Source organism: Sminthopsis crassicaudata, chromosome 3, assembly GCF_048593235.1.
Source record: "Sminthopsis crassicaudata isolate SCR6 chromosome 3, ASM4859323v1, whole genome shotgun sequence".
Taxonomy (NCBI): Eukaryota; Metazoa; Chordata; class Mammalia; order Dasyuromorphia; family Dasyuridae; genus Sminthopsis; species Sminthopsis crassicaudata.
In genome coordinates this window covers 438188262-438209718 of record NC_133619.1, presented here as the reverse complement: position 1 = coordinate 438209718, position 21457 = coordinate 438188262, and the positions used below count along the sequence as shown (strand labels likewise).

The window sequence follows — 21457 nt, the reverse complement described above, 5'->3', positions numbered from 1 at the left end:
ATGAAATAGTTATTACATAAAATATAATAAAAAAATTTCAGAAGGACCTGAAGTGCATTGGGAATAGCATCAATTATCACTGCACAATTCTACAGACTAAGAAGGGGTAGAATTATAAAACTGTACCTGGAAATTTTGGAACAAGAAGAAAATTTCAACCTAATTCTATCACTTTAAAAAGCCCTAAGAGTCATGAAAATGATCAAGTTTCCTGATACCTAGGCTTGTACTCTATCCTCAATAATAAATTGCCTCCCAATTAAAGGAAGGTAAATAGCACAATGTAAAGTCTAGTAGGCTTGGAGGAAGGAAGACCCAAGTTCAATCTGATTTCAGACATCTTCTAGTTATGTGACTATGGAAAAGTCACTTAACTTTTGTCTCAATTTTCTCTACTGTAGGATGAGGATAATAACAACAACGGCTACCTTTTAAAATTGTTGTGATTGTCAAATGAGGTAATATTTGTAAAGTGCTTAAGCACAGTATCTAGCAAATTGCAAACACTGAGTGCATACTTATTCTTCAACCAGGTGACCAAACTTATAAAACATTAAAGTTGCCCTTTTTTTCCATAAGCAAGTCAATGTATACATAGATATTTGAATTTTGTTTCTTTCTCAAAATTATAAAGAGAAGATCTAATTTGGAGTCAAGATAAGAGAAAATTGACTTATTATGTAGTAGCTAATCTCAACGTGGCTAGTAAACTCATCAGGTCTCTTTGCTGTCTTTTAAGTGTAACTTCATTTTTATAATTCTCGATAAAGCCTTATTCATGTTCTCTCTAAATTTTGGAAACTTTTTTTTTTTTAAATTTACTGACCAGTCATATGTCTATATTCACCATTCTATAGGGACAATTCTCCTAATGTGATCAATGTTTGACAACAAAAATATATCTCAGTATCTATGATAAAAGGTTTAACTCAACAGCTAAGCCAGTTACATTTCCCTCAAATTGATCTTAAGCACACACAAAATGTTTAAATTTAAAATTATAAATCTTAATAACTATTGTTTATTCCTTCTATCACTCAGTCCAATGCTTGTTGCTAGTATTTGTAATCTTCACTCATATTCCCAATATCTGAATAGAAAGTTTGATATGTATTTTCTGGGCTCCCAATCTTTCTCTGGCCATTCAATGGAGATTTTATTTGTAATGCTTCCCTTACTAATAGTATCACTATTGAGATGTAATGGAAAACACCTGATCTGGGCTCAAACTTTAGCCCTATTACCCCAATATCCTTGAACAAGTCATTATCTTTCTATGGCTACAGTTTCTTTATCTATAAAGGTAGGTTACACTTCTAGATGATCTTTAAAGGTCTCTTCCAGCTTCAAATCCTTAATCATCTTCGGTACTTAGGAGGAATTATTTCATATCTATTCATACTCTTTTGCTTACTGGTTTTCTGATTCATAATAACCATATGTAAGACTGCACAATAAAAGGATTTAGGCTGAAGATTTATCATGGGGCAAAGGAAAAAACATTGGAGATACAAATTGAAAAGTAAACCAGCTCCTAAATTTAAGGAGCTTACAATCTATCAAGGAGAGACAAGACGTACATACACAATAATTTGGGGGGGGGGGAAGAGGAAGAGAGGAGGCTCTAGAAGCTGGGGCATGGGATCAATTTATCATCTGTGTGGAGGATAGATTGGAGGTGATAGAGACTTGAAGAAGGGAGATCAATTAAAAGGTTACTATAATTGTTTAGAGGAGAAGTGATGAAGTCTTAAATTAAAATGATGGTCATATAACTGTGGAGAAAAAAATATATATAAGATGCATGATAGAGGTAAGGCAAGTGAGTTTTAATTTCATGGCTGCAATCACAATCTACATTGATCTTTGAGCCAAAGAATATAAAATCTGATATGGCTTCCATTTTTTTCTCCCTGTTTGACAGGTGGGACCAGTTACCAAGATCATAGAGTTTTTGATGTTAAGCTTCAAGCCAACTTTTACATTCTTCTTTTATACCCCCCATCAAGGAGTATCATAATTCTTCTTAATTTTTTCCCACTAGAGTGGTATCAACTGCATATTTGAGGTTGTTATTTCTCCTAGCAAATTTAATTCCATTTTTGATTCATCCAGCCTACCATTTCACATGATGTATTCTATATGTTAATTAGATATGGTAATAATACACTGGCTTTTCATATTCCCTTTCCAATCTTAAACCAATCAGCTGTTTCATGTTCTATTGCATCTTATATGTCCACATATAAGTTTCTCAGGAGAAAACTAAGACAATCTGGTACTCCCATTTCTTTGAGATCTTGCCACAGTCTATTGTGATTTAGTCAAAGATGTTACTGTAGTCAATGAAGCAAAAATAGATTTTTTTTTCTGGAGCTCTTTTGTTTTCCCATAATCCAGCAAATTTTTTGCAATTTGGTCTCTAGTTCCTCTGTATCCTCAAAGCCAGCCTGTTCTTCTGGTAATTATTGGTTCATATATTCCAAATGCTTACCTTGCAGAACCTCAAGCACAATCTTGTGGATGTATGAAATGAGTACAATGGATCAGTAATTTGAACATTCCTTGGCACTGTCCTTTTTTTAGGACTGGGAAGTAAAGTGATCTCTTTTAATCCATTGACCACTGCCATATTTTCCATAGGATTTTAAATAACTCAATTGGAATTTTGTTACTTTCACTAGCTTTATTGTTTGCAATGTTTCCTAAGGCACAGTTGACTGGCTCTAAATCAGTAACCACATCACCTTGGTTATCTGTGATATTAAGATCTCTCTTGTATAGTTTTCTGTGTATTCTTGCCACCTCTTCTGAATCTCTTCTTCAATTAAGTTCCTACCATTTTTTTTAGTTTTTTATTATGGTCATTTTTTATATGATAAAATTGATATCACTAATTTTCTCGAGAGCTCTTAGCTTTACCCATTCTACTGTTTTCTTCTAATTTTTGCATTGTTTATTTAAGAATACTTTCTTATCTCTCCTGGCAATTCTCAGAATTTTACATTCATTTGGGTATATCTTTTCCTTTCTTCTTTTCTTCTTTCCTCAATTTAATTGTAAAGCCTCATTATAAAACCATTTTTGCTTTCTTGTTCTTGTTCTTTTTTTTTTTTTTGGAATGTTTTTTCTTACTTGTCTCCTATACAATTCCTTTAATTGTTCCTCATTCACTCTATCAGTTAGATCTAATCCTTTTAATCTATTTATCAGCTGTAATTCACATCTATAATAGATGGACATGTAGGGCATTTCTGTAAGGCTTTTTTCTCTTCAATTTAGGACATATCTATAAAGTCTGTTGGTTTTTTCTTTCTTCAATTTGTCTGAATTTGCAATAAGATCATGATCTGAGCCACAGTCACCTCCAGATCTTGTTTTAATTGACCATATAGGTCTAACATTGGCTGTTAAATTAATAATCAATCTGATTTCTATATTGATGTCTCTGTGTAGAGTTGCCTTATGTATTGTTGAAGTATTTGTTATGACAAAATTCTATTACTCTCTGCCCTTCTTTTATATTCCAAGGCCAAACTTGTGTGTTATTCCAAATATCTTTTGAACTCCTATGTTAGCATTCCAATCCCTAATACAAATGAGACATCTTTTTATTGGTATTATCTCTAGTATTGTAAGTCTTTATAGCATTCATATACTATGATTTACCCAACCATTCTCCAATTAATGGGCATCCATTCATTTTCCAGTTTCTAGCCACTACGAAAAGAGCTGCCACAAACATTTTGTCACATATAGGTCCCTTTCCCTTCTTTAGTATTTCTTTGGAATATAAACCCAGTAGCAGGGCTGGATCAAAGGGTATGCACAGTTTGATAACTTTTGGGGCATAATTCCAGATTGCTCTCCAGAATGGCTGGATTCTTTCACAACTCCACCAACAATGTATCAGTGTCCCAGTTTTCCCACAGCCCCTTTAACATTCATCATTATTTTTTCCTGTCATCTTAGCCAATCTGACAGGTGTGTAGTGGTATCTCAGAGTTGTCTTAATTTGCATTTCTCTGATCAATAGTGATTTGGAATATTCTTTCATATAACATTTTCCTTTTAATGAGAAGTGTGGGGAATTTCTGTATTGATTTTCTTAGACAAATTAGATATACAAGATAAAGAGATGACTTCCAAATACTTAAGACTAAAGCAGATTCTTCAGTAGAGAAGTGATCAAATAATCCTCAAATGAAGATTTAAAACTTTTAATAACCATATTCACATTCCAAAATATTAAAAATAAGATGAAAATCAAAACAATCCTAAGATTTCACTTCATATCCAACAAATTAGCAAAGAAGAAAAAGCACTGGAATAGTTAATGCTGGAGATGTTGTAAGAAGATAAGCTCACTAGTGCATTGCTGGTGAAACTGTGAATTTATACAACAATTTTTAAAAAATAGTACTTTATTTATATTCCCAATTACATGTCAAAAGTAATTTTCAGCATTCATATTTATGACTTTGAGCTCCAAATTCTTCTCTCTCCCTCTTTTGCCTCTTCCAAAAATTGATAGGCAATTTGATATAGGTTTTACATAGGTCCTCATGTAAAACATATTTCCATATTAGTCATAGTTGGTACAGCCATATTGTTTTTTTCTTTTAGTTTTTTTTGTGAGGCACTTAGGATTAAGTTACTTGTCCATAGTTACACAGCTAGTAAGTGTTCATACAACCATTTTGAAATGCAACTTGGAATTATACAAATAGAGTAAAGTGTTTTTTTTAGATTCAAATTTGCTTTATTGAAGCTACTCTTTCAAATAACTTTGCTGATTTTATAGGATTTTCCAAATAAATTGATGCCCATTACATCAAGTTTGTATCTTCATTGTTTGTGATGTTTGTGCTTCATGTGTTATTCCTATCATGAGCACTACTTGATGTATTATTTCTACAATTCCAAAAATTAGATTTTTTTTCTAGTGAATAAAATGTTTTTCTTTATAATTAACAAGTAGTAAATATTTCTACATCTTTCAGCCAATTGTAAGATAGAAAAGATGTAGTATACTATAGAATATAACTTGGTATAGAATGAACTGTAGGTGTGTATGCTGATATACTCTCAATTACTTTTCTTCAACATTAATAAGGTTTAAGATTTTATTCCACGATGTTAATATCTTTCTCCCCCTCCCTTTACATAAATTGTGACTTGACTCCACAATTCTTTCACAGTTCTACTGCTAATATATAACTCCTACATACATACTTAATGCATGTTTTCTTCATCCTCTTTATTTCCATATCTACTTGCTCTGTAAGTTTTTCCAAAACTGTGATGTTACATCACAAGTCATTCTGCACTGTTCTTCATACTATAAATATTATTTATTATCCTTAATCTTTAAATCTTTAAATACCATTTAAATGGTTTTGATTTGTTTGATCTCTTTGCAAACTTTCTCTAAACTCTTTTCAAACCAAATGTTTCTTTATGCATTACATGACTATACTGCTCCCACATCAATGACAAGTTTTTTCTTTTGTTCTAAAATGAATTTAATGTCATTTTCTGTGAAGTTATTTGTTGCTATTTCTAGGGTTAATTTCTTCTTCCTCTTTTTTTTTTAAATATATTTTTACTTATTTTGTTAACCACTTCTCAATTATATTTTAAAAAATTGTTCATTTCCAAATTCTCTTCCTCCTTCCTGCTATATTATATAAATTTTACATGTGAATTCATACAAAATCTATTTATCAGCCATGTTGAAAGCTTTTGTTTATTTTAAGTATGTTTCGATCTGAACACAGAGTTCAGTAGTTTTCTCTCTGTATTGATGGATAGCATTTTACATCATGAATCCTTCAGAACTGTCTTGGATCATTATCTTGATTATAATAGCTATGAAGTTCACAGCTGATCAACTTTATAATACTGATGTTACTGTGCACAGTCTACAATGTTCTCCTGGTTCTGCTTAATTCAATTTGCATCAGTTCATATAAGATGTATCAGATTTTTCTGAAGCCATTCAACTTTTCATTTCTTACAACACAATAACATTCCATCCCAATCATATACCACCATTTGGTTCAACCATTCTCCAATAGATGGGAATCTCCTCAATTTCTAATAATTTGCAATATCAGTTCATTTCTTAAAGTACAGTGACATATTTGTAGTATAAAGATGTAAAGCTTCTATGTAGCCTGGGAATCTTAGTTTTATTTCATTATTTCTTTTCTGATACCAGAAATACCACTAGACTAGGCAATGTAGAAGCCAAGCATAAAATTTAAATCCCTCCTAGGCCTTATGCTACCTAAGATTTACTGAAAAATAAAGACACAAATTATACAAAGACAAGCAAAGAATACTTTATAAAGGAGGTAACAGAGAGATCAAGAAAGTCTCTCCAAAGAAGCTGGCAAAAGTAGAGATAAGTAAAGACAACAATCTGGATATAAAAGCCTAGGAAAAGCAAAGAAATTGGAAGGGGTAACGGATATTAATAAACATCAAATAGGACAATTTGTCATTTTCTTTTTTCTTTGATCTCTCTTTGAGAGGGAATTGCTATTTCCATTGGTAGGGAAATTATAATAGCTTTATGGATGTAGTTCCAAATTGCTTTCCAGAATGTTTGGTGGACAAGTCCACCAACACATTATTGTAAGAATGTACCTGTTTTCCCATAGCCTGTTCATCATTTATTATTTTCTTTATATGTTATTTAAAACAAATTGATGAATGTGAGTACTAGAGTTATTCTAATTTTTTATTTCTCTAATTATTTTTGATTTGGAGCATTTTTTCATATGGTTATCGATAGCTTAGATTTATTCCTCTGCAACTGCCTATTCTTATCTTTTGACAATTTCCCTCCCTCCCCCCCCCCCACTGAAGAAAGGATCTTTTTCTTGCAAATTTGACTCAATTCCCAACAAAATAGAAATAATAACTTTATCAGAGAAACCTGCTGCAAAGATTATTTCCTGTCTTCTGATTCTATTTTACTTTCCCTTAATATTCTTGGCTTTCTGCACGTGCAGATGACTTTTCTTAATTTTTTTTTATTCCTATATAAAATAATGCTTTGATAGTTTGACTGATAAAGCACTTAATTAATAAAATTATTCAAGCAGTATTTTAATTTTTTTTTTACTATTGGCTTGATCTATTAATTATTAATATTTTCCCCTTATATCTGTCTTTATTGTCTTTTTTGTGTGAAGGATATTTATAAATTGTATTCATGTTGCTACTATTTGCCTCTTGGCAGGCAGAATCCCAACTATTTAATGTTGTCTGCATTTATTTAAAATGGAATTTCCTTTTCTATCTCTTCTTTATGGATTTTATTAGGACATAAAAATACTATTGATCTATATAAGGTTTATTTTAGATATTATGCATGTAACTTTGTAGAAATTTCCTATTATTTTGATTAGTTTGTTATTTGATTCTCCAAGGTTCTATAAATAAACCATCATCTTTAATATAATGAGTTCTGTTTTAGCCATAAAAATACAGAGATGCTTACACTATATCTAATTTCAAATATCTACTAGACAATTAGTGATAACATATGGGGGAACAGGAAAGAGACTCAGGCTATATAAATACATACACACACATCCCTTCAAAATACAAATGCATGTGAACTGATGAGATCTTATTAAAAAATGAATGCTATAGGAGATAATGATCCAAGATAGGTGTCTTTAAGTATTATCCATAAGTATACATATGATGTATACTATGGTTGGTAATAGTGAGGGGGGGGGGGGAGGGAAAAGGAAGAAGAAGAAAGGAAAAAAAGGAGAAGGCAAGGAAAGACTCAAGATGTTAGTGATGTCACAAAAATTCAGGAGAGAGAGAATTAGGCAACAGTAGTCTAGACTGTCAAATAATAAAGATAAATTGAGAAGGATAAGGAATGAGAAAAGGATATTATATTTTGACAATAAAAGACCAAAGATAACTAGGAGAGAAGAGTTTAAGTTAGGTGTTCAAAATTAGATTTCAGAAGACCTCTATATGAAGAATGAGAGGAGAAGCAGAGATCATGAGTTCTTGACAATTCTTGAATTTGGTTGTAATAAGAAAATACTTCTGTATAAGAGCTTACCTGGTTGTCTAACTACCAATTCTCCTCCAAAGTTAACCTTTCGTAAATGTTTTGTACCTATTATTTCTCTTGTTAGAATGTAACCTCCTTTAGGGAATGGACTATTTCATTTTTGTCATTTTATTCAAAATGTTGAGCACTTTTCATTGAATCTAGGAAATGCTTAATAAATAACTTACTAATTGATTGATTGAGCTATAGAATAATAGTTTGACAAGATAGAGTCTAATAAGAGTTTTGTAATAAGAAAAACCTGGGTGTATTTAAAGGCAACAGAAAAGAAATAGCATTTAGGGAGAGATTAAAGCTTGTAAGTAATAAAAGGCCACTACTTTATAAAGCTTAAAAAGGAAGCTTGAAGAGGCAAAGGAAAAAGAAAAAAAGTCTTTTTAAAAAGACACTCTATTGGAACTAGAAAAGAGAATCAGAATTAAAAGGACTACCTTGTTTCAGTGAGGGGCCAGTTGAAATGAGTTAACATTAATTTGTAGTTGACCCAGTCACAAAGATTGCATGATTTTCTACACAGTAAAATACTACACAGGAAGTCAGCCCAGGAGAAACAGAAGATACTCCAGAATATAATTCTTAATATACAAGGAAAAATTCATTGAGAAGAAAAAGAAATATTATCTAAAGAGATCTCTATGTACAAAGTAAAACATGTGCATACATACATATGAATGTATATACGTATGTACATACACATACACATATTTTAAAAAATTGAATCAAGGCCAGGTTACAAGGGCTGATAAGGGCATAATGTACATCTATAAAAATAGTGTCAAGAATATTAATGCTCAGAATAAACTGAGGCTGGTGAAGACTAGAAAAGGAGTTTTTTAAAGCTATGTTGGAAGAAAATAGAGGGACTAGAATTTTATTTGGGAGTGGATCAGATAACAAATGATAAAGGAGAAAATGTAGAGCTATTCTATTTTGTAACTTATCTTTTCTCTGACAATAAAATGAGCTATGCATCAGAAAAACTACCAATAGGAAGCTGATACTCAAAATAAGAAGGTAGCAAGAGGGCACCAAACTGCCCCTTTATGAATTCAAGTAACTTGGCCCAGATGAATTTCTTGGATATGTGATAGTGGGTTTCCTGAGTGGGACTTTTTGGTAACCAGAATGCCACTAAGTTGCCATTAAATTTTCAAGTTCTGTGATTATTACTTTGTAGAAAAAAAAAAAAAAGTATTAATAATTATATATGCTTACATTGGTTTTCACTTAAAATTTTTTTTTTTTTTTTTTTATGAACTAGCTCTCATTCTGCCTTTGATCTTCATTAGGAATAGATGGTTAGCTTCCCACACAAATTATCTGAAATATACATACACTTCTCAAAATCTCAATATAAAATCATTCATATAATATTTGCTCAATGGGGGAAAAAAATGTCACATCACTTTAACTAAAGGTAGTTTAGAAACAACACTCTAATTAGCCTGTCACCAAGGCGATGCAATAATGGGTTGGTACTCTAATGATTTTTCATAGAATTATCACATGACCTTTAGTCACTTTAAAGTACATGTAGAATACTGGACATATAGGATGACATCTTTAACAAAAGGCATCATAGAAACTGATTACAAAATAACTATATGTGTTTACTTACATATTCAGGTTTTAATTTCTTGTCTCCTCCTCTCACAGCTACCTTTTCTAGTTTATCTATTATGGGCATAATCATTTCTTCATCTTTAAGTCGGAGCTCTTCATGTATTATTTCTATGTCTCGAACAGGATCTACACTTCCTTCTATGTGAGTAATATCATCATCTTCAAATGATCCTAAAACATCAAAGAGAAAAAAAATCCAACTTACAAATGATATAGCACTATGTAATAATAACTATAAATGTAAATTTTTTTTTTGCAAATTAATAGCAGCATACTTAGTATCACAACTGTGCATTAGCTATAAACACAGTACCTCAAAACAAGTTTGGCAATTAAAAAACTGATTCCAATACCTAAAATTAGACGCTTTAAAATGAGAATTTTACTGTTATACCAATATTGTTCCATTAAACATTAAAATGTCTGAAGTTCCAGCAAGAAATTCTAAAGTTCTAAACTGTATTATTAAGGTTTCCAAGGAAAACAGGTTTTGGAAGAGGGTAGGAATGAAGGGAGGAAACAAGGCCTGAAATCATCTGGCAGACCTTTTCTCTGCTTCAATCTACTTTATCACTGTGGTTCTGACGGTGATTAGATAATGAACCACTCAGACACACAATTTACACAGCAGCTAATTTCATCGGTCTGATTTGAGGGTATGGTTTTTAGGGGGCTATCACAGAAGCAGATGAAGATACATTTGTCATATATGAGTGACAACCATTCACACTATATGAACAAAATGGTACTGGCCCTTATTAGGAACACATGCTATTATCACATATTTAAAGTGCAGTTGAAGCCATAATTTCAAATTGCCAACTAGAAACATAAGGGTAAAACAACCAGATATTACTGAAGCATGTGTACTGACTTTATGCCCTATTGAAGACATAATGTGGCAACATAATTCAACTAGGATTTTCTCAAATTATCAGATAAAGAATAATATCCTAAAATGAACAAACACAAATTATTTTAAACAGAAGGTGGTGGTAGTAGTAGGCACATAAAACTAATAAACTCATACATAAATGTCACTACTGTAAAAACCAGCACAAAACACAATTAATTTATTTTAACACAAAGCTTCATTTCTTTGGGATATTATCATTATATAAAATCAGTTAACACTTCTTATACATGTAGAACACTGAAAAATAAAACATTATCCATGTTATTTTAGAAATAACACTTTTGTTTTCTATAAATAAACAAGTATGGGCAGTTTTCTTATCAAAGAACTATTTGGACCAAAAAATGTAACTGTTTTAAGATAATCAGGTATAATTTAGTTAGATCTGGCATCCAAATAATATATATTAATATTAAATGATGTCAAAAATATTTAGACATTGCTTTAAAAGAAAACACAGGGTGAGAGGAAGGTAAGGGGGAAAAATTAGGGAAAGAATTTGCCTTTTAGTGTCTCAAAATCTAATTACTCATAAATATATACCTCATAGTAGATAGAAAGTTAGACTAAGAGGCACGAAAGTCCGACCTCTAATATTTATGGCTGTCTTACAACTGGTAAAGTAACCTCTCGAGAAGATTTGGTTCCCAAAAGAAACAAAATCAGATCCCCAAATTTGTCTATTCTGTAACTACAGAACACACCTCTAAACCTAGCATGTTATTCTTAAAAAATACCTGCCATAGTTCACAAGGAAAAGAAAGGCAAGAGAAAGTGGACAAAAAAATCCAGGTGGTACCACTTTTCTTCAAATTCAGGGTTCAGATTAAGATAAACTTGTAATGAGCATAAAATATTTTTGAATGTGAGGGATGAGTATGGTTTAGGATGATTCTATCTACTTAAAAAAAGGAATAAAGATACAATTAGGAAAGAAGGAAGCAAAAATTTTTTTTAATGTTTTCTAGGTATATATTAAGAAACTGGCTCTAATGTTTAATCCCAATCTTTTTACTGACCTACAGTCAAGTATCAACAATTGCCTGGCATCTCCAAAAACGAATTCACTGTCTTTCCCCCCCAAAACCCTCCCATTCTTCTTTATTTTCCTCTTACAATTTTCTAAGTCACAGAGTTTTAACATTTTGTTGTTTCAATCACTTCAGTATAACTAATCATTCATCAAATTCTATTGATTTTATTATGGTATCTCCAGTTCCCCTTCTTTCCTCTGGTATTACCACCATCATGTTGCCAGCTCTCATCATGATGAAATAGGCCTCAGCAGGGCTTTGGTTTGTAGTTAGGCACAAGAAAGAAAAACAAATTATTTTTGACTATCAGGACAGGTGCAGGGGGTTTGGGTTGTGGTAGACAGGGAATGGCTAAACACACTCAGATGCAAAGAGCTTGGGACCTAGTAGGCAGGATGCCAGGAAGCTTGGATCCTACTACACGTTTCTATTTCTTGCTTTTGTCAAAATTTGGCCAATAGTTGGGAAGGAAACTGTTCTCTTGAGAGGAGGATTTAATCACTGAGCAAAGAGTAAACATCTTCTCCCCTCCTTACTTTTCACTAAAAAAATACCCATCTTGGAATAGTCCCTTAGACTAATGAGGCCCCTGATGCTGACTGATCCTATCCTGCATTATATGCAACAAAAGCCTTTTTCTTAGAGAAACCAATTCTCCCAGGAATCCTTATCAAACCTGTCCTACTGCAAATTCATGCTCTGGATTATTGCAAAAATCTTTAAACTGGTCTCCCTGCTTAAATTTTTCAATTCCCCACTCAGCTGTCAAACTGATCTTCAGAGCACAGGTCTGAACATGGTCACCCACTGCAGTACTTAATAAGCTTCAGTGACTCCACTATTACATCCAACTTCTAATGGCTTTAAGGCCCTTTATAAACCAACTTCTTAACTTTCCAGACATCTTCTACCTTTCTCCTTCACTCCCCTTTCAACATACTCTGAAATCCAATAAGAATGGAGTCCTTGCTATTCCTGACAAAGTAATACTCCCATTTCTTGCCTAAGCATTTTTACTGACTGTCCAGAAACCTATTATTTTCTCCCTCATGTCTGTCTTCTAGCTCCTTTTGTCTCTTCAAGTAACACCTAAAGTTCACACCTACAACAAGGCCTCAGTCTCAGGGCCAATCAATCAAAAAACATTTATAAATCACCTAACTATATGCCAGGCACTGCGCAAACTGCTAAGGACACAAAAAGAAAAGGCATTCCCTACCCTCAAGCAGTGCATAATTTAAGAGGAGAGAAAACAAAATAAACAGGAAATATTTAACAAAGATTAGGTAGTGGAATTAAGAAAAATTGAGGAAGGCTTCCTGAAAAATAAAATACTATTTGAAAAGAAATTGCCTTCATACTCAATCGGTTCTTTCTCTGGAGTTGAACAGCATTTTTTCTCATGGGTCCTTTGGAACTATTAATAGTTGATCATCATACAATGTTGCTGTTACTATGTACAAAGCTCTGCTGCTTCTGCTCATTTCATTTAAGTCTAGGTTTTTCTGAAATTCACTGGCACATCATTTCTTAAAGAACAATAAAATTACATTGATATACCACAACTTATTCTTTGCCATCATAAAAAGAACTACTATAAATATTTTTGTACAAGTAAAACTTTTTCCTTTTTTTAAAGATCTCTTTGGGATATAGACCTGGTAGTTATTCTGGATCAACAAGTATCACACAATTTTATAACCCTTTGGGTATAATTCCAAATTGCTCTCCAGAATGGTTGGACCAGTTGATAATTCCATCAATAATACATTAGTGTCCCAGTTTTTCCACAATTCCTCCAATATTCATCATTATCTGTTCCTGTCATCTTAGCCAATCTAAGAGGTAGTATCACAAGGATTATCTTAATTTTCATTTCAATATGCAAATGAATATGCAATGTTCAATGAACAATAATTGTTTATATCATTTGACCATTTATCAATTAGAAAATAAATTGTATTTTTATAAATTTGAGTCAATTCACTACATGAGGCCTTTATCAGAACCCTTGAATGTAACCCCCCCCCAATTTTCAGCTTCCCTTCTAATTATAGGCTGCATTAGTTTTGTTTATACAGAATCATTTAAATTTAATGTTTTCAAAATTATCCATTTTGCATTTCATACTGTTGTTCTCTAGCTCTTCTTTGAATAGAATCTTCTCCCTTTTCCACAGATTTAAGAAGTAGATATATTTTGTTCCCCTAATATACTTCTAATATCACTCTTTAATGCCTAAATCAGGAACCCATTTCAACCCCATCTTGCTATAGGGTGTTAGATTTTAGTCAAGGCCTAGTTCCTACCATTCTGCTTCCCAGTTTCTCCAGGAAATTTGATCATATACTGAGTTTTGATCTCAGAAGCTGGAATCTTTGAGTTTATCAAACACTAGATTACTATAGTCTTTGACTATAGTGTCTCATGAACCTAACCTATTCCATTAATGTACTATTCTATTTCTTAGTCAGTACCAAATGGTTTTGATGACCACCATTTTATAATATGGTTTTAGGTCTGGTATAGCTACTTTCTTTTGAATTTTTCCCCCCAATAATTCCTTTGCAGTTCTTGACCTTTTGTCCTTCCAGATGAAATGTTTCTATTTTTTGTAGCTCTGTAACATAATTTCCTGGCAGTTTGAATGGCATAGCACTGAATAAGTAGATTAAGTTAGGTAGAAGTGTCATTTTCATTATATAAGCTTGGTATACCCAAGAGCACTTGTTATTCTTCCAATTGTTTAGATCTGATTTTGTGTAAAAAGTGTTTTTTAATTGTGTTCATATAGGTCCTGGCTTTGTCTTGGCAGATGGACTCCCAAATAGTTCATATTATATACAATTATTTTAAATGGAATTTTTCTTTCTATTTTTGTGGTAACATATGGAAATGCCAATAGTTTATGTGAGTTTATTTTATAAAACTTTGCTAAAGCTGTTAATTGTTTCTAATAATGTTTTAGTGCATTCTCTAAATATACTTTTTGTATCATCTGCAAAGAGTGATAGTTCTGCTTCCTTATTATCTAATTACTTCCATTTCTTTTTCTTCTTATTGCCAATGCTAATATTTTTCTACAATAATGAATAATAGAGGTGATAATGAAACCTTGTTTCATCTCTGTCTTTTTTTTTTTTTTTTAAGGCTGGGGTTAAGTGACTTGCCCAGGGTCTTGCCTAGGAAGCGTCAAGTGTCTGAGACCAGATTTGAACTTAGGTCCTCCTGAATTCAAGGCTGGTGCTCCATCCACTGCGCCACCTACCTGCCCCCATCTCTGTCTTGAGAATGCTTATCCCTATTACATATAATGCTTACATGGTTTTATGTTAAAATCATTTTAAGGAAAGGTTTATTTATTCCTATGCTTTCCAGTGTTTTTAACAGGAATGGGTGTTGTATTTTGTCAAATGCTTTTCTGCATCTTTTGAAATAATCATATGACTTCTGTCAGCTTGGTTATTAATGTGGTCAATTATGCAGATAGCTTTCCTGATATTGAACCAGATCTGGGATAAATCTCACTTGTTCATAGTGTATAATCTTGATAAGTTGCTATAAGATTTTATTTATGATTTTCGCATCAATATTCATTAGGGAAATTGTTCTATAATTTTCTTTGTTTTGGCCCTTTCTGGGTTAGCACCATGTGCGTGTGTCTGTGTCATAGAAGGAATTTGGTAGGTCTCTTTCTTTCCCTATTTCTCCAAATAGTTTATATAGTACTGGAATTAACTGTCCTTTTGCATGTCCAGTAGAATTCACTTGTAAATCCATCTGGCCCTGGAGATTTTTTCTTAGCGAGTTCATTAATGGTTTGTTCAATTTCATTTTCTAAAAATGGGTCTATTTAAGTAATTTATTCATCTCAACTGCTAATCTATATTTTTGTATGCATTCGTCCATTTCACTTACTTCATCAGGTTTATTGACATACAATTTGGATAAAATAGCTCCTAATTATTGCTTTAAATTCTTCTTCACTGGTAGTAAGTTCACACTTTTCATTTTTGATACTGGAAATTTGGTTTTCTTCTTTCCTTCTAATAAAATTAACCAAATTTTTATCTATTTTGTTGGTTTTCTCATAAAACTATCTTTTAGTTTTGTTCATTTATTTATTTGCCTCTTTCCTTTGATTTTTCAGAATTTTTCAATTTTTAAATTTGGTATTTAGTCATTAAACTTCTCTTTCTATATTTTATTCACATGAGCTAGAGAGATAAAAATTTCCCCAAGAACTATTTTTGCATCACAGAAGCTTTGGCATCTTATCTCATTTTGGTTATTATCTTGGATGAAATTATCTATTGTTACTATGATTTGTTGTTTCATCCACTTTGTAGGATTAGATTATTTAGTTTTCAATTAATTTTTGGTCTATTTTCCCACTCTTTATTACATGTAATTTTTATTGCATCATAATCTGAAAAGGATGCATTTATTATTTCTGCCTTTCTACATGTTATGAGGTTTTTATGCCCTGACACATGGTCAATTTTTGTGTAGGTTCCATGTTCTTTCTGTCCCCATACAATTTTCTCCAAAGTTCTATTATATCTAATTTTTCTAAAATTCTATTTACCTCTTTAACTTTTTTCTTATTTATTTTGTGGTTTGATTTATCTAGCTTTGATAGAGGAAGGTTGGTCCCTCACTAGTTTAATTTTGCTGTCTATTTCTTCTTGCAACTCTCAACTTCTCCTCTAGGAATCTGTATACTGTACACTTGATGCATATAATGTTGGTCTTGATATTACTTCATTGTCTTTGGTATCCTTTAGCAAGATGTAGTTTCCTTCTTTATCTCTTTTAATTAGATCTATTTTTGCTTTTGCTTGAACTGAGATTAGGAGCACTACTCCTGCTTATTTTACTTCAGCTGAAGCATAATAGATTCTGCTCCAGCCTTTTATCTTTACTGTGTATGTATCTCTCTGCTTCAATATGTTTCTTGTAACCAACATATTAAAGGGGTCTGATTTTTAATCCAGTCTGCTATGGAAGAGTTCACTTTTACTAGTATACTATTTCTAACTGCCCTGATACAGATTCTGAAGTTACCTATATCATCTTCCAATGTAAGGATGTAAACATTTTAACTTTTAAAAACAAAGGATTGGTTTTTCTCCCCCTCCTGTTTCTCTTTTAATGTTTCTGTTAAGTCTTGTATTTGGAAATCAAATCTGTCCAGCTCTGGTCTTTTAATCCAAAATTATTGAAAATTCCTCATTTCACTGAATGTCTGCCTTTTCCCTTGAAAGATAATGCTTAATTTTACTGGGTAGTTTATTCTTCATTGTACAAGCTAGTTTGCATTCCAGGCCCTCTGATGCTTTAATGTGGAAGTTGCTAGGTCTTGGGTAATCCTGATTATGGCTCTTGATGTTTGAATTGTTAATTTCTGGTTGCTTACAGTATTTTCTCTTTACAGTATTCTGGAATTTATTTACAAAATTCTTTGGAGTTTTCATTTTGGGGTCTTTTTCAGGAACTGATCAGTGGATTCTTTCAATGACTATTTTATCTTCTGGTTGTAGGATATCAGGAACTTTTCTTTGATGATTTAAAAAATAATAATATTAAATTTTTATTTTTCAAGATACATGCAAAGATACTTTTCAACAATTATCTTTGTAAAACCGTATGCCAAATTTTCCTCCCTCCCTTCCTGCCTTCCCCCCTTCCTAGACAGTAAGTAATCCAATAAAAGTTAAACATGCAATTTTTCTAAACGTTTCCACATTTATCATGCTGCACAAGAAAAATTGGATCATAAGAGGAAAAAAAATAAGAAAAAACAAATAAAAATAACAAAAAAGGTGAAAATACCATGTTGTGATCCACATTTAGTCCCCATAGTCCTCTCTTTGGATGCAGATAGCTCTCTCCATCACAATTCTATTGGAATTAGCCTGAATTACTTCATTGTTGAAAAAAGCCAAGCAAGTCTACCACATAGTCTTGATGTTGCTGTGTACAATGTTCTCTTGGTTCTATGCACTTAACTTAGTAACCTTGATTAATTTCTTGATACAAGTTGTCTAGGCTCTTTTTTCATCATGGTTTTCAGGTGCCACTAATTTTAGATTGTCTCTCCTGGATCTATTGTCCAGGTCAATTATTTTTCCAATGAAGTAGTTTAAATTTTCTTCAAATTTTTTCATTTTTAAAATACTTGATATTTCATTGAGTCATTCACTTCCAAGTGTCCAATTCTAATTGTTTAGTCAATTATTTTCTTCAGTTATTTTCTTCAGTATATTTTCCAGTTCACCAAATTAAGAAAATATTTTCTTTAATATATATATTTTTCCATTTCACAAAAAAAATTTTTTTATACTTCCAAGGTGTTGGCTTTCCCCCAAAACATTTCATATCTACCTCCACCCCAGGCAATTAGTTTAAAATGACTTGCCCAGGGTCCCACAGCTAAGAAGTGTTAAGTGTCTGAGGCCAGATTTGAACTCAGGTCCTCCTGACTTCAGAGCTTGTGTTCTATTCATTGCTAATTCTCTCTCTTATTTAGAAATATTTTTGAACTCTTCTAAGAGAGCTTTGTTGACTTCACTTGAAGTTATTTTGCCTCCTCTTCTGGGCTTATGCTCTGATCTTCCCTATATCCGCAACAGCTTTCTAGGGTCAAAGCTCTTTTTTTTGTTTTGTTTTTTTGCTCATTTTTAAAAGTTGAGGGCCTGCTCTTAGGGCAGATATAGTTCTGAGCTTCTTCTGCAGGGCAACAGGGGTTTTTTACTGATTGTGCTGGGACGGGTGGTGCTCCAGGTTTCTTCAATGCACTGTGTGAACCTGGGGGTTCACAATTTGCCTTTTGTAATTGCATCAGAAGTTTCACAGATGGTTCTATCTACTTGGCCTTTTGAACCAGGACAGAGAAGGCAGTGCAACTGTCTTTTGGCTAAGTACTGCCAACTAAATTCCCCTATTGTACCAACGTTGGATTGCATTCTCTCCTCCATTCCCAATTGAGATAGACCTTTTCAGAAGTCATTCTATGATATCTTGAGCTGCAAAATTATTACACTCTAAATGTTTTTGAGTTCTGTCACTCCAAAATCCATTCAGAGTCTTAATCTGGCATTTATTCTGAGGGAAGTTGGACAGTTCAGGCAATGTTCAGTCTACTATCTGTCATCTTGGCTCTGGCCCTTGCTCATCATTTCTTATAAAATAATATTCCATCACATTCATATACCATAACTTATTCAGCCATTTCCCAATTGATGGACATCCACTCAGTTTCTAGTTCCTCAATGCTACAAAAGAGCTGCTAGAAATATTTTTGTACATTTGGATCCTTTTCTCTCTTTTATGATTTCTTTGGGATATAGACCCAGTAGTGGTATTGCTGGATCAATAGGTATTAGGATGGATCCATTCAAAATTTCACCAATAGTGCATTAGTGTTTCTATTTTCCCACTTCCCTGAACATTTATCATTTAATATTAATTATTAAATATTAGCATTAATATTAATCAAGTGTGAGATGGTACCTCAAAGTTATTTTAATTTGCATTTCTCTAATCAACAGTAATTTAGAGCATGTTTTTATATAACTACAGTTAGCTTTGATTTCTTCTTCTGAAAACTGCCTATTCATACCCTTTGACCATTTATTAGTTGAGGAATGACTTACATTCTTATAAATTGGACTCGGGTCTCTCCCTATATTTGAAAAATAAGGCCTTTATCAGAGCCACAGATATCAGAACTGATTGACAGCTTTTAAAACAGAGGATTTTTGATTTTGGAGTTGAAAAAAAACAAATTTTACTGGGTAGAAAGGCAGCATGGTCAGACATGCATACTAGGAAAGACATTTTAGAGACTAAATGAAGGATGAATTGGACTAGGGAGTTCTTTAAGGCAGACAAATCTACCAATATCCTATTTGAAACAGTCTAGGTCAGTGGTCCTCAAACTTTTAAAATAGGGGGGCCAGTTCACTGCCCCTAAGACTGTTGGAGGGCCGGACTATAGTAAAAACAAAAATCTCACACTGTCTCTGTCCCTCAGCCCATTTGCCATAACCCGGTGGATCGCATAAACATCCTCAGAGGGCCACATCTGGCCACGGCCATAGTTTGAGAACCTCTGGTCTAGGTTAATAAGGGTTTGTCCAGAGAGGTAACAGTGTCCAAGGAGAAAAGCAGAAATATTTGAGAGATGTTGCAAAGATAAAATTGACAAGCTTTGGCAGAAGATTGACAAAGGGATAGTGAGGAGACAAGGATGGTAACTAGGTTGTAAACCTAAATAGAGGATGTTGTTCTCTACTGTAATAGGAAAGTTTGGAGGACCTAAGGTTTAGAAAGCAAGAGAATGAATTCCATTTTAGACATAATGAGTTAAAGATGTCTACCAAATGTACAGTTTAAAATGTCTCAAAGGCAGTTAGAAATGTGAGATTCAAGGTCAGCAAAAAGTTTCTTCCCCTCCCCCCAAATATATATAAAGATAGCTTTCAACATTCACCTTTTTTTTTTAAATAGTTTTTATTTACCAGATATATGCATGAGTAATTTTACAGTATTGACAAATGCCAAACCTTTTGTCCTAATTTTTCCCCTCCCCCCAGATGACAGGTTGACCAATACATGTTAAATATGTTAAAGTATAAGTACAATATATGTGTACATGTCCAAACAGTTGTTTGCTGTCCAAAAAGAATCGGACTTTGAAACAGTGTACAATTAGCCTGTGAATGAAATCCAAAATGTAGGCGGAAAAAAATAGAGGGATTGGGAATTCTATATAGTGGTTCATAATCATCTCCCAGAGTTCTTTTGCTGGGTGTAGCTGGTTCAATTCATTACTGCTCTATTGGAACTTATTTGATTCATTTCATTGTTGAAGAGAGCCACAATCATCAGAATTGATCATCATATAGTATTGTTGTTGAAGTATATAATGATCTCCTAGTCCTGTTCATTTCACTCAGCATCACTTCATGTAAGTCTCTCCAGGCCTCTATGAAATCATCCTGTTGGTCATTTCTTACACAACAATAATGTTCCATAATATCAATATACCACAATTTATTCATCCATTCTCCAATTGATGGGCATCCACTCAGTTTCGTTTCTGGCCATTACAAAGAGGGCTGCCACAAACATTTTTATACATGTGGGTCCCTTTCCCTTCTTTAAGATCTCTTTGGGATATAAGTCCAGTAGTAACACTGCTGGGTCAAAGAGTATGCACAGTTTCAACATTCACCTTTGTAAAATCTCATGTTCCATTTTTTTCTCCCTCTCCCCAAGACAAGCAATCTGATACAGGTTAAACACATGCAATTCTTCTAAACATTTCTATATTCATCATGCTGCACAAGAAAAATCAGATCAAAAGAGAAACAAACAAACAAACAACAAAAGGTGAAAATACTATATACTTTGATCCATATTCAGAATCAATACTTCTTTCTCTGGATGTGGATGGTGTTTTCCATCCCAAATCTATTAAATTTTCTTGAGTAACATTGTTGAAAAGAGACCAGTCCATCACAGTTGATCATCACATCACTTAGTACAATGTTCTCCTCATTCTGCTCAATTTACTCAGCATCAATTCATGTAGCTCTTTCCAAGCTTTTCTTAAATCAGCCTGCTCATATCTTATATAAAAATAATATTCCATTACATTCATATATCATATTCAGCTATTCCCCAATTGATGGGCATTCTCTCCCTCTCTCCCCCTCCCCCCCTCTTTCACAAAAAGCATTACCATAGCTAAATGAAGGCTCA

The 21457-nt window shown here is 32.9% G+C and overlaps 1 protein-coding gene across 3 annotated transcripts in view; it reads right to left on the bottom strand.

Annotated features, from left to right (window-relative positions):
* Positions 1-21457, bottom strand: part of OLA1 (Obg like ATPase 1) — a 215319-nt gene that overhangs the window by 85249 nt on the left and 108613 nt on the right. For all 3 annotated transcript variants that reach the window (XM_074303084.1, XM_074303086.1, XM_074303087.1), the window contains one exon: positions 9732-9907. In XM_074303084.1, the coding sequence (XP_074159185.1) occupies positions 9732-9907 (176 nt within the window). The remainder of the gene's footprint in view (positions 1-9731; positions 9908-21457) is intronic.